The 13,689-nt window shown below is 42.8% G+C and overlaps 1 protein-coding gene across 1 annotated transcript; it reads left to right on the forward strand.

The window, feature by feature from the left end:
* The first annotated feature begins 1,256 nt into the window (after positions 1-1,256).
* LOC139695203 (pro-resilin-like) lies at positions 1,257-10,182 on the forward strand. The gene is made up of 2 exons (XM_071593889.1): positions 1,257-1,754; positions 9,820-10,182. Exons 1-2 carry the CDS (start codon positions 1,257-1,259, stop codon positions 10,180-10,182), a joined length of 861 nt encoding a protein of 286 aa, XP_071449990.1.
* The last annotated feature ends 3,507 nt before the right edge of the window (positions 10,183-13,689 follow it).

Consider the following 13,689-nt stretch of genomic DNA (forward strand, 5'->3'; position numbering starts at 1 on the left):
AATGGAAAACGATAAAGCCAATACCGTAAACTTGATTGCCGATTAGGTTTGCTTGAGGGAGGGGGTGAGAAAAAAACAAAGTGATAACTAAGGAGTGAATGCGATTCGCGAGAGTGATTTATGCTCCTTAAGACGCCCTAGTGATCGAGTGGTTGTAAGTTTGTTTCCTTTATTTATTATTTTTGCATTTCTCGTGTGATATTGAGGTACACGTGGGTCACTGTTTCCCGATCACACCCAAGTGACCTGGTGCGTGTTTCCCATCTACCCCTTGTTTGTAACTTCGTTTTTACCTCCCCCCTCCCCCTTTAAACAAACCTGGTGCCAATCAAGTTTACGGTCTCGGATATCTCGTTTTCCACTATTATTCTATAATTAAGATTATGCTAGGCGACAATATTTTCAGTTATATGCACTCCGGAATTTTCTGTTGTAAACAATGCCTCAGGGTGATCAAATATAACTGATCAAAATTCAAACTTAAAAGTTTTCGTGTACAGATATGTGCGTATGGTTTACAGGTATTAAAATATGCTATCAGTTATACGAATGATTAGCCATTAAAAATTCAGAATCGTAATAGGTGGAAATAATGAAACGCACTATAAAGGCTACAAAATCATTTCGCATCATTGCATAGAAATTTACTCCTCGAAAGTCAACTCCCTCACTCGAAGCCCAAATACTCCAAACCACTCTCAAATGGAGCGGAAGCAAATTTCGCAGGGTTCTTCCGCGTAGCACGAGACTCTCTGCTGAATGCAATTGATGGGTCAACATCTCAGGTGGGCAACGACTGGGAGTCCATGACGCCTCCTTCCCAGGTATCTACCTCTCCTTCGCTTCCATGGCAATTAATCGCCTTCCTTCTTCGTGACGTTTCACTCTTATCTTCTCTCTTCCTTCTCTTTTTGTATTATTTCCTTTCCCTTACCTCTCCGCACCTGTCTTAGCACAGACATTTAGTCCGCAGTATTACACCCAATCAATCTTATTCTCCGGCCCATTCGGGATGTTCAGCTATTTCATTCTTCAAAAGCTAACCCTTGCGCCTTCCCCTATCTTACTTGATCTAATCCTTTAATATTTAGAACGATCTAGTCCAAAACCACTCCCCAAAACTCTCTCCCTCCCTCTCTCTCTCCTAATGCTCTTATCGTCAAAATCTCTTTTCCTTAATGACACAGTTTTCACTTCTGTTCAGAAGCACACTCCAAGTTAAACACTTTTTTATTCTCTTTTCCAAATCCGACTCAATGTCGCTGGTGACTGATGGTGACCTATCCCCCTCAATACAGTGGTTCCCGAGCCCCCTGGTTGTGGTGGCTGCTGCCTGCCTGACCACCTTCGCCCGCGGGGACGACGACGGGTCCTTCGGCGTCAAGATTCCGGCCCCCGGGTCCAGGGGGCCCCGAGACGTCTCCACCCTGTCCCTGAGTGCCCCCTCGTCCAACTACGGCGCCCCGGGCACGCCCCCGCCCTTCCGCGGCCAGAACACGGGGCGGCAACCCGCTTTCCGACCACCCCCCCCGCCCTCGTCATCATATGGCCCACCCCAGACCTCCTACGGCCCCCCACAGAACACCTACAACCCCCCTCCGCCCCCCCAGAACAACTACGGTCCCCCATCGCCCCCACAGAAGAGACCCCCGAACCCCTCCTACGGCACCCCCGTCGGCGGCAGCAACCTTGGCGGTCAGTTTGGCAGCGGTGGGCAGTACGGAGGAGGTCATCACCAAGAGGACCACTCACAGGTAACTTACTCGCGCCCACGTCCATAGGGGAGGGAATTCCAAAGGCCTCTTGGTCGGACTCCCAACCCTGAAGCAAACGCTTTTCTATTCAAAGTTGGCATCCTCATCTCTTCCCAACCAGCTGTTTTTCCACAAGATGTCATTAAAAACTGATATACATGGTCCATTATGAAAGTAACGCGTATGATTTTATTGTGATGCGACTATTCATGGCAGTGGTAAAATCAGTCGGGAATATGTTGGGGGGCCTGCTCTTCCAACGCAGCCGGTCGCTAGTTTGCTCCGAGCAGTCTAAGTGGAAAGACGTGCCTCCACGTGAAGTGTGTTTTCGACTTTGTAACGCGGGGCGATGGAGCGCCCAGCCACACGTCCTTCATGTACATCTACACAATACACCGCAAGCCGTCTCTAGGACGTGTGATGGAGGGTGGTAGGTCATCTACATATATTCCGTCTATTTCCTCATGCACCTGGCTCCCCGCGATTCACCAAAAACCACGTGGAAAGGGGGCGACAGAACACCAATCATGCACCATGCCTACATATATAACGAGTATTGCATGGTTGGCAGCTATTCCCATACCTAAAAACAAAGAGGACAAGAAAAGGCGTTAAAAGAGGGCTGGCTCACATGCAATTGGGACACTTATAACCGGTTAGTATTCTACGCATTCCAGACGGATAATTCACAACTTTAATAGGCTTTATATACATGAAATTCGTTCCTTTTAATGCATTGGAAGTCATGTAACTACTTAAATACCACCTCTGATAATCAACTTCACCTAAGACGGGAAAGTCATTTATTTTCTTCCCATGCGGTCGTTGGTATCTCCCTCAAGCCCTTGGCTCGTCATCCGAATTCCCAATGGTCAAGCCCACCAGGGTTGATACAGAGCACATGACTCGGTGAAACTCTAACCAGCGGCCTTTGGGTTAGCAGGTGCAACAGTCAAACACCCGTTACTACCCCGGAAGGCAAGTTTGCGAATATAATTTACGAAAAAATGGAATATAAGTGGATTCCCAGGGCATCCCATTCGTGACATTTTCGGTACAGGGAGATAAAACCCATTTAATAAGACCAGTTTGAACTTAATCAATAATTATGCTGGAACACCACAAAGATTGCTTGCGTCCAGGAATACTCGACGATGAGATAGAAAGGGCATTAAGGGAGATGAAACTAAATAAGGCCGTGGGGGTAGACAACATCCCTGTGGAACTACTTAAAGGTTTAGGAAAATGTGGGAGGCAGAGGCTATATGGGCTGATTCGTAGTATCTATGAGGAAGGAATCCGGCCGGAAAACTTTGTGAGATCAGTGTTAGTTCCCATTTCTAAAAAGGTAAATGCTACATCATGTGAGGACTACAAGACAATACGCTTGATATCCCACGGAGCTAAAGTTGTTCTCAGGATCATCAACAAAAGAATAGAGAGTAGGGCAAATGATTGCTCATGGGTATTTCTGTACCATTAAGTTGGAGTAGGGAGCTGTGACGGCGGTTTTCAGGAATTCTAATTCGGAGAGAATTTATTGCATGCGGAATTCATTTTAAGAAGATTCATCTTTAAATAAATGTCAATCAATTGGAATAAATATTGTTTTCACATTGATGAAACATTAAAAGAAGAGCAGGTTTAGTATAACATTTTATGAACATCTGCTTCAATTCTTTCTTCTCTCAAGCGATTCACGACCACATAAAAATCATGATGCACTAACGCAATGATATACGAGTTCCCCCTTCACAGACATGGGAGGGGGGGGTAATGATGGTAGGAGACCTCGAACGCCCTGACGCGTTTCTTTGCGTCGGCTTGCGAAGTATTACGTATAGGATAAGCAAAAAAGGAAGGGGAAAATTTACGGCCGCATTTCAGTTTGGCACCGATCGTGTCAAGTTATACCAAAACACTCGTGGTGATTTACAGGGCAATTTAATCCCACACTTGGAATAAAAGCACAACGGACAGGCACATAGGTATCTCGCATACTTGGATATTTTAAGGAATATTTTATCACCAGGGAAAACAGCGTGAATCAAGGAAGCTACTTATTAGTATTTCCTTATAGGGATGTTATCGGGGAATCCATTAAAGCGGACGACATCAACTGGTCCCGAGCAAGCGCCCGATAAATCTTGTGTCCAATCACTCACTATTGCCACAGACCCAAGATATATAGTATTGCAGAAACATTTTACGGATAAGGGATTTCGCATCACACAAAATAGCTTTAAGCTACTCCAAGAAGATCCAGATCATTTAATAGACGCCTTCGAAGGACTTCCTTTCCTAGCATAAAAGCACTCATGCAAACAGTGATTGAGGGACCCTTCTCTTTCCCTTCGTTATTTTATTTTGCTCCTTTCCTCACATCTGAAAATATACCAATGCTTCAATATATTAGCCAACAAAACTTGACGGAACCAAAGTTCTGAGCCTTCAATCTATGAGACTACGGAATCAGGAAGGACGACCATTTTGGCGTGTAGACATTTCAGATGCCACGTGGCCGGACTCAGCGAAATATTATTCACATTACCGTCTATTTTACACGAGGTTTTCCAGCACGGTCAAATAGACCGTGCTGGAATTCCAGCCAGGTTTCTTATCTGAGGATTTTAAGGACATATTACAGGCCACCACTTAAAACTATGGTAGATCCGATCCGAATCGTAAAATCAGGAATATTTATTGTGGAACGGATAGATAAAAGATTTCATTTCTTCCTCAAACCATTAGAGATCATAATAGACATGGCAGCAGTAGCGTAGGAAATAATTAGAATTGGTAGTGTATACATTTGTCGATATCTCGCATGTTTTTTCCTGCAAAATCATTATTTTTATGTAATAGAGGAATTAAGAAGGAAGAGATATTTTAAACATTTCCACAGCATGTTTTGAATGTGCTATTAAATATTGTTGCGTGTAAGTATTTTATTTCGTGTGATTAAGGTTTTTAGAGTGCATGAACAAACTAATAATATTTGTGTAGAGGTAGCATGATTTGGTTTTGCATGTGGTTTTATTCTAGTTTACGAGTTGTGACCTAAAACGCAATTTCGGCGCCTTGCGGGGTATTGTGTAGATGAAGATGTACTTACCCGTGAGACACTCAAAGAGTTGGTGAAGAAAGGTGACCTGACGATACGGTTTCAACTAATTTCGAATGCGAACCTCAAGTTTCGTGTTGATAAAATTATTTCAGGTGCAATAAAAAACTCAGTTATTTCCGACGGTGGAGGTAGACTTTGATCCGCCTCCACACGACAACCGCGGCAAACACAATAGGCAGGGGTGTGTGTGTGTGCGTGTGTGTAGGAGGTTTTGTACGTGTCGGGAGTGAACAATGGAATTCCAGGTTTAAGGAAAAGAACGGAGGAAAACGACGAGCGAAGAGGTTTTGGAGGAGGCGATAAAAAAGTCTTCGGAGGCGAAAGTGCCCGACTATCTATGCTGAAGGGGTCACGCGCACCACGTGCCCCGAAGACGAACTAGGGCGTTACCCCGCAAGTCTCCCCGGAGATGGTCTACCCCAACACTCTCCAGGTAGCGACGAACCAAGGAGCGATTACCACCACGAAATAGAGCGATGGACAAGACAGAAATAGAACAGAGACTGCGGAAAAGTAGATTCGGAGAAAAATGAGGAATATAAGTTCGAGAGAGAAGAAAAGGAACTCCTATTCACTAAAAGAAATTGACAAAAATATCAACCTTTTGCATCTATATCGACACAATACCCCGCGAGCCGTCGCAGGGACGTGTGGCAGGGATTGGTAGGTCACCAGCCATTCTGCATACATTCCCTTTATTACCTTATTGACATGGCACCACGCGATTGCGTGTAAAGCGGGCGACCGAACACCAATCATGCAACATACCTACACATATAACGAGTATTACATGGTTAACAACTATTCCTAAGCCTACAAAAAGAGGACAGGAAAATTCATTGAAAGAGGGCAAGCACGCATGCAATTCAGACACTTATTACCGGTTAGTATTCTACGCATTCCGGACTTACTATTCAAAAATACAATAATAGATTTTATATACATACATTGGCCTACACCCCACCTGGCACAAGGGCACACGGCGGGGGGCATTAGGACGGCAGACTTGAGAGAGTGTTTTGTGGGAATTTAATGTTGTACTATAACCCTACTATCGACAGCGTGTACCTATTATTTTCCTAGGCATCCACCTTATATTGTTGTCGCAAATATTTTGCGGGAAAAACGAATACTTGAATATATCAGTTTGACAGTCTAAACCTCTAATTTTGTATCAACTGTCGGACCTTCTTATGTAATTACGGGGCATAATTATATCTCAAATGTTGGGTGCAAAACTTCATTTTTATGTCTTTGTAATAATTCCAAAGAAACTGCGGGAGATGTCGCAACAGTGACTTTTAACGGAGTCATGCGCTAATGTGCATTTCAATGCAAAACTTACAGAGCGTAAAAGTAATCAGTTTAAGAGGACGCCTCGATAGCCTGACTGGCTAAAGCACTCGACCGGGCATTGAGGGATCTCGGTCAAGGCGAATGATCGATTTACACTCTGAAATCTTTGTAATAAGTTTAATCTGTCCCTGAGCCTTCGCATATCTAAAGGTTCCCACCCCAGATTTTATATGAAATTTGAATGGAAAATTTGTGTCCTTTTGTACGGGTGTTTCACGAACCTAGGGGCCTTTCTTTGTACCCTATTATATTCTGTAATCAATGTTTATTTAATTGGATCCCAAACGACGGTCTAACCCTTTAATTTCGTGACCACTATCGGCCTGTTCTTAATGGAGAAGACAAATGAAAAATCAAGCCAAAAGAACGAACACCTGTTGAGACAAAATGACTTTTATAAAACTGTCCTCCAAGGTTGAGTCCTGAGTGAAAGACGAAAAGCATGGCTAAAGATAAGAAGGGCCATTAAACAATTGGAATCTTTTCCGATGAAGAAATCAAGAGAAGAGCTTCGAACAGGAGGATATGGCTACAGCAAGCTTTGCCTTTGGAGGATGACGATGATGACCAATGTATGATTCAACACACGGTTGAAATGCAAATAAATCCTATACGTTTGCTCTTTAATCAGGGGAAAATTAAAAATTTTAGCCATTACATTTTGTTTTTTGCGTAAATGATTCAATGATTGTTCACCACGGGGCTTCCGCTGAGGCTAAGAAAATCGAGACATCGTGGCGATGGAAGATTTTAAGAATCGGTAATGTTTTATGCTAGCAAATTTTGAAGTGGTGGCACTACAAAAACATTATTCAGTATCGAGGACGATTCCTATTCCATCATCCGTGCCAAAATATTCAATTTATAAATGTAGCCGCAATTTCTGTTGCAACGTCTTCTTATCGCTTCTCGGTATAAATGCTGAATTTTCCTTCGCAAATCCCAATAGGCTCGCAGCGGCCGAAAATTCCAGAAGTTGCTTTAATAAATTGAGAATGTCGAATATGCGAGGCTGTATACGTGATCTATCCCAAAAAAAGGTAGAATAAATTGGGGAGAAAATGGGGAGAAACGTATCGCAGTTAAAAGTACATATTGCTAATATTCTTCATTAAGAGCACCCTTATGTATCGACACACCAATGCAAATGCCTCAGCCAGTAGTGAGTGGTATGCTTCCTCTAAGGCAGGATCAACGGGACCCTCGTTCTTTACATTATCATTTAAAATCATTGCATATTGAAATTGAATCGCAATATTTTTACGATTTCAAAGGTTACATTTTAATTTATTAAACAATACCTACCGTTAATTTTTGGAACTTAACGCCATCTTCAGATTCGTTTTGTTATTAGATTTCTTTAAAAAAACATGACCCAATTATTCAAACGATGGCAAAATTATATACAGGCGGGGTCTGTCCCAAAATATAAGTAGAATAAATCGGGGGAGAAATTTATCGCAGATCAAAGTAAAAATCACGAAAACTCTTCGAAACAGCACTCTCGCATCAACAAACCAATGCCAGAGCCTCTGTCACGCTTCTGGTGCTCTTCCTGCAAGACATCAACGGGAACCTTGTCACGGCCTCTTTGACATAATCCAGTGGTCCTAAATGGTACTTAAAATGGTTGCACTTCGGTCGCACTCAAAAGCCCGCGTCTCGTCACCAGTAACCACCTATTCTAAAAGATCCGGGTCCATTCCACGGTGGTCCAAGGGGTAGGTACAAGGCAAGATTGCCACACAAGCAGTTATCTGAGAAGCATCTTGGGGACCATCTTGGAACGCCTTTCTCGTGGATAAATCTTTTTTAAGAATACAATGCACTGTGGTTTTCTGAATTCTGCACTCTTCTGCTATCACATCCTGACAATTGGGGGTACAATCAGAAGTGAGCATGTCTCTTTTTTGTGCATTTTCATCACATTGCGCTGTTGATGGATGACCTGGGCATTCCTTCATCGCCAACCTCTTCTTTAACCTTCGAGCAAATACGTAGTAAGCAGGAATCCATCACTTGGGAGATTTCTCCATCTTCATAAGCATTCTTAAACACATGCATGGTCTCCGAACCCGATTTTCCAAGTTTAACACAAAATTGTATCGAATATATAATTGCTCCATTAAACGTGGCACCGTGCATTCGTGACGCGACCCTCGAACAGGGGTCCAGTCTAACAGCGAGCTTAAGAATGCAATGTCCCGCAGGAAACTAACTTGAGTCGTGTTGCCTTACCAAGACTTCTTACTCTTTTTCCAGCTACAAATCGTCCGACTCCATTCGTCCGCTTCGCCAGGAAAAACCGTTTTACTTTAGGAAGCGACCTTGTATTTAGGACTTTGGATGACTAAATTGACATTACGGTTTCATAAATAGAAAACTGTTTAGCCCCTTTTATTAAAATAAAGTAAGTATAACTCTTAATTTAGAGGCGACTTAATTTGTTCAAGGAGAATTTCAAAATTTGGCATTAAACGCGATTATGGCGAAAGGGTCCACCCACCCAGTATGACGGAGGAAACAAGAAAAAACCGCAACGTCTTTTTACTTACCACACTTCCAAACCTTCACTTCCACGTTCTTCAAGTACTGACATCTTCAATGAATAGAGTCCATGCATCCAATGGATAAAATACAAAATCAAAGGCATTTTGAATACCTAGCAAACCGTTTTGCTGGGCTCGTTAAGTTCCTGGTATCAGCGCTAGATGGCGACACCATAATATTATTTTTAAACTTCATAAATTGAGAGTTGGCCATTCAATGATGATACCTGTTCCTTCGACTACGTCTCATAAGTGAAGTAAGCCCTAATCTTCAAATGCCGACCATTCAATCAAGGCTAGAGTGATCCAAGTACACCTTCCCTACCCATATTGTCTTGGATATTTTTCACGAAGTCTTGAACGAGATATGCCAGTTTTGGCCGAAGAAGTAACACCCTGCGAGATAATTAAAAAATCCCTTGATTCGCTCTATGTGTTTCATAAATATTTATGTAGTAGGATATCTGTCATTTGCCATGACATCCTTCGGCAGATAAATCCGGGGATTGCAATTTTATTTTAGTATTCAGTCAGCCACCGCTAGGGTGTGTGGCACACCAGACTAAATTTGACCCTAGTGGGACCCTAAGGCTGTCGGACAATGTTATTCTGATCCCTTATCGTTCTTCGAAAAATGACATTTCTAAATCTATCTGGCCTGTACTTATTCTCTCTCATCTATTATTACCATAGTCTCCCCCCTATCGTAGTACGATGGGGGTGATAATACATTTTTAACATCACATAATTTTGACCCGAATGTGACAGTAAGATGTTTGGACATTGTTACTCTGATCCCTTATCGCTCTTCGAACGTCTTTCCGCTGAGACTTCTTTGAGTCCACCGGCTGCGTTGGAAGGGCGGACCCCCACCACATTTTCCGATCCGTTTTGACGCGCTGCCATGTATAGTCGCACCACAGTAAAATTATACGCATTACTTTCATAATGGTCCATGGTTAACTAACCCCTTATTTACATCATATGAAAATGTCTCATCATTATATCACATGTCCCTCTCTGTCTCCTGCAGTGGGTTCCTCAGCCGTACGAGTTCTCCTACTCCGTAGTCGACGCTTACACGGGCAATGACTACAGTCACAGCGAGAGCGGTGACGGGAGCGGCAATGTACGCGGGGAGTACCGGGTTCTGCTCCCCGACGGCAGGACGCAGATTGTCACGTACACCGCCACAGACCAGACCGGCTACAACGCCCAAGTGACCTACCAAGGTGAGGCGAGGCCGGCTGCCCCCGGCGGAGGGGCCACGGGTGGGGGCGGCGGCGGTGGCTACTACACCGGCAACACCGGGAGCTACACGGGTCAGGGGGGGTACAACCAGGGCCAACAGCAGCACCACTCAACGGGATATCACCAAGGACCATACAGGAAGTGAGAACCCACACCTCGCCTGATCTCCAAACCCACCTGCATTAAATGCATATGCCTATGAAAGAAGTCACCGTCCCTTTTGTAATAAATACTTTTTGTCTCACTCTGCCTTTGATTGAAAGACTCTGAACATGTGGTTGAACCGCATACCGCAAATAGTCGAAGGTGTGCGAGTAACGGGTGTCTTTATATTCCATCAGTACATCGACATCCACCACTGGAAAAGCTGATCTCATTAGTAATTAAGGGAAGAATTCAGTCCCTATACAAGGTAAGCAGATGGGCGAATCACCAAAATAATTATTGGGGTAATCTACTGGTTAAGGTATGTTTAAGGTGGGCACAGGCTACCAAACGGTAAAGCAAAATTGCCTCACCTAACGGACAAAACCATAATCCTATTTTACAATAAAAAATATCAAATTAAGTAAGGTGTGCCAGCCTTCAAGATGTTTACGGAGGCTTCAAAGAAACTACCCTCTTCATCCCCGTATACTCCTTCCTTCCTTCATCCCGTCCAACATCCCTATCCTATTCCGGCCCTTTCCTTGTTTGCCTAACATTCTCCCCTCTATTACAGTCTTCAACATCCCAGTGCCAATCAATGCACCCCTCATCCATTTCTCTTGCTCACTTAGGATTTCTCCAAAAAATTCACTCTCTTCGCCCACCATACCAAGTACTTCCTCATTTGTTTTCTTCTCTGTCCATTTCACCTTCTCCATTCTTCTCCACACCCACATTTCTAAAGCCTCCAGTCTACTTCTATCATCCCGCTTCCGTCACCGTGTTTCCGCGCCGTACATTACTACGCTCAATATCTAGGTTTGACGAGTATTTTCTTATCATCCTCACTCAACATCTCTGTCATCAACTCCCTCCTCCATGTAATAGCCTCTTTGCCTAGATCGTATTCTCCTTACGTTCCTACCGTTTTGACTGTGCAGGTCCAAAACACTTCCGAGATATGTTTACTGTTCTACCTATTATAGTTTTTGCCCTCCTATGTTAATGTTTAGTTTAGCCTTCTTCTTTCTTCTGCCTTACACCTCTTCCTAACATTGACCATCCGGACTCCCCGTTCCCCACTCGCACCCGAGCAGTCTGAGACATGTACAGGTTGCGGATTAGCCTCCTGTCCCTCCAATATATTCCTATTTTCTGCAATATACTCATTAGTTTTTCCCAATTCACCCTGTGAAACGCTTTTTCGAAATATACGAAAGAGGCAATTACGTCCTGATTGTATTCTATATTCCTCTCGATTAATAATCTCATTCCTGCAATGGCATCACGCGTACCTCTCCCCTTCCTAAACCCAAACTGATCATCCCCTAAGTACGTAATCATTTGCCTTGCTCTATATCCTTTTGTTGATGATCGCTTTAGCTGCATGGGAAACAAAGCATATTGTTTGGTAGTCCTCACATGATATAGTCTTTCCCCGAATAGGAACTAACGCTGATCTAATAGTCTGCCTGCTAAATTCCTCTCTCCCAAATGCCACGAATTAATCCGTAAAAACTCATCCTCCCATATTTTCCAAATCTATATATATATATAGTTCCGCAGGAATTTTATAAACTCTCAGGCTTTCTTCATCTACGTAATGCTCTCTTTCTATGTCTCACCCTGCTGGCCTAAGTTCTTTACCATATTGTTCTTCTACACATTCCGTCCATCTCTCGTTGCTTTGATTTCTCATGGAAGGATATAAATCTTGTTCAATTACTATTTTCCCAATTTATCTTTCATTGTTAACACATGTTTTCCCTTCTTCCTTGCCGATACTGTTTTAATCTTCTTGCTTAGCCCATACATTTCACCCTTCCTCTGTAAAATGTTCATATCTTCTCACTGTGACTTTCACCACGCTTATTTTGATCTATTAGTGAATAAAGCTAATCTCAATTTATTATTTAACTCTTTGTTCTTTCATTTTTCCACATATACTAGTATATAGTAAATTGAAAAATACGGGTGACACCCTTCTTCCCTAACTTTGTGTTAAATATTATTGCAAACCATCGCTGGCTCTCTACCCCTCAGTTTTATATTACTCTGTAACTATCACTTCACTAATCCCCGCTAATCTTCCATCTATCTTTAATGCCTATATTTCCTCTTCCCATCTCTCGCTTAATATTCTCTAATTTCCCTGTCCTCAACATAGTGCTAACATTCCAAGTTCCTATTATAACTAATCCGGTCTTCTTCTGAGTCATATGTGCTCCTGATGTCTCTTACGCTTCGCAAGGATTTCGTGCGATGACGCCCTCCACACGACACATGTCCCTACATCTGCATAATAACTTGCAAGCCGCCGCAAGGGGTGGACGGCTTGCAAGGCGGGGGGTGTTGGGTTACCACCTGTAAAAGGGAGCAAAACCGCATGTAAAACAAACACATCCATGCAAACTTACACTCACATTGACGTATACATTCATACAAAAATCCTTTCATATTACAGGTATGTAAATACATATACTATCATCTAAAAATAATTACATCATAGAATGCCGTAAAAATGTATCTATAATCATGCAAGCCAGAATTTGAAAATTAAATAAACTAAAGTCTACTACCACATGGAGATGCATCATACTATGGTCTCCTCCCCCAAGGACACAGGTAGGGAATGTGACCTACGCCGCAGATAGCGGGAGGGCCCCCCCCCACAGAGAGGGGCGAGGGATAAAAGAGAAACTTAAAAACAGACCAAGTAGAGAACACAATACTGTTAAGATCACTGCGTCATTTAATGGCATTCTAATGCGATCATGTGGGAAGGGTTTTGGCAACAAAACACACGAGATAGTGTGAATTTTAGTAGAAATTTAGCGTAAACATTAGTGTAATTGAGTAGAACTGATTATTCCCTAGACGCCTAGGGCGGCAAGTGGATTGCTAATGCTATCTATTACCCTGCAGTTACTATCCCGTATTGTCCGTGGGAAGGAGGATTCCTTGAGTCCCGCTAGTTGTGGCGTCTATTTCCCGAATTTCACGAGGGTAATCCCAGAAATACTCGACCCAACAAAGAAAACAAATATTTTGGGAAAAAATGTATTTATTTTTCAACATAATCTCCTTTCAGCTATATAAACTTTTCCCAGCAATTTTCAATAAGTTTGATGCCCTTTTTATAATAAGAACTGCCTTGCTCCTCAAAATAGCCGACATTACTTCTTCGTGGTTGGAAAATCTTTGACCACAGAGGCATTTTTTCAAGTTTGTGTACAGAAAATAATCCTAGGGGGCTAAATCTGGCAAACAGGGTTCATGCGGTAGTTATTAAAACTTTAATTGATGAATTTTGGCCATTGCAATAACGGATTTGGAAGCTGGCGCATTGTCTAGATGAAACAGCACTTTCTTTTCAGCAAAATGCGGCCGCTTTTGCTTGATTTCTTCGCTCAAACGTTAACATAAGTTCGAATAATACTCTTTGTTGATAGTATTAGTCCGCTTTCAGCCTTCTTTCTTCTGCCTTACACCTCTTCCTAACATT

The sequence above is a fragment of the Hetaerina americana genome, unplaced genomic scaffold (assembly GCF_022747635.1).
Source record: "Hetaerina americana unplaced genomic scaffold, ioHetAmer1.1.p SCAF_6, whole genome shotgun sequence".
NCBI classification, from domain to species: domain Eukaryota; kingdom Metazoa; phylum Arthropoda; class Insecta; order Odonata; family Calopterygidae; genus Hetaerina; species Hetaerina americana.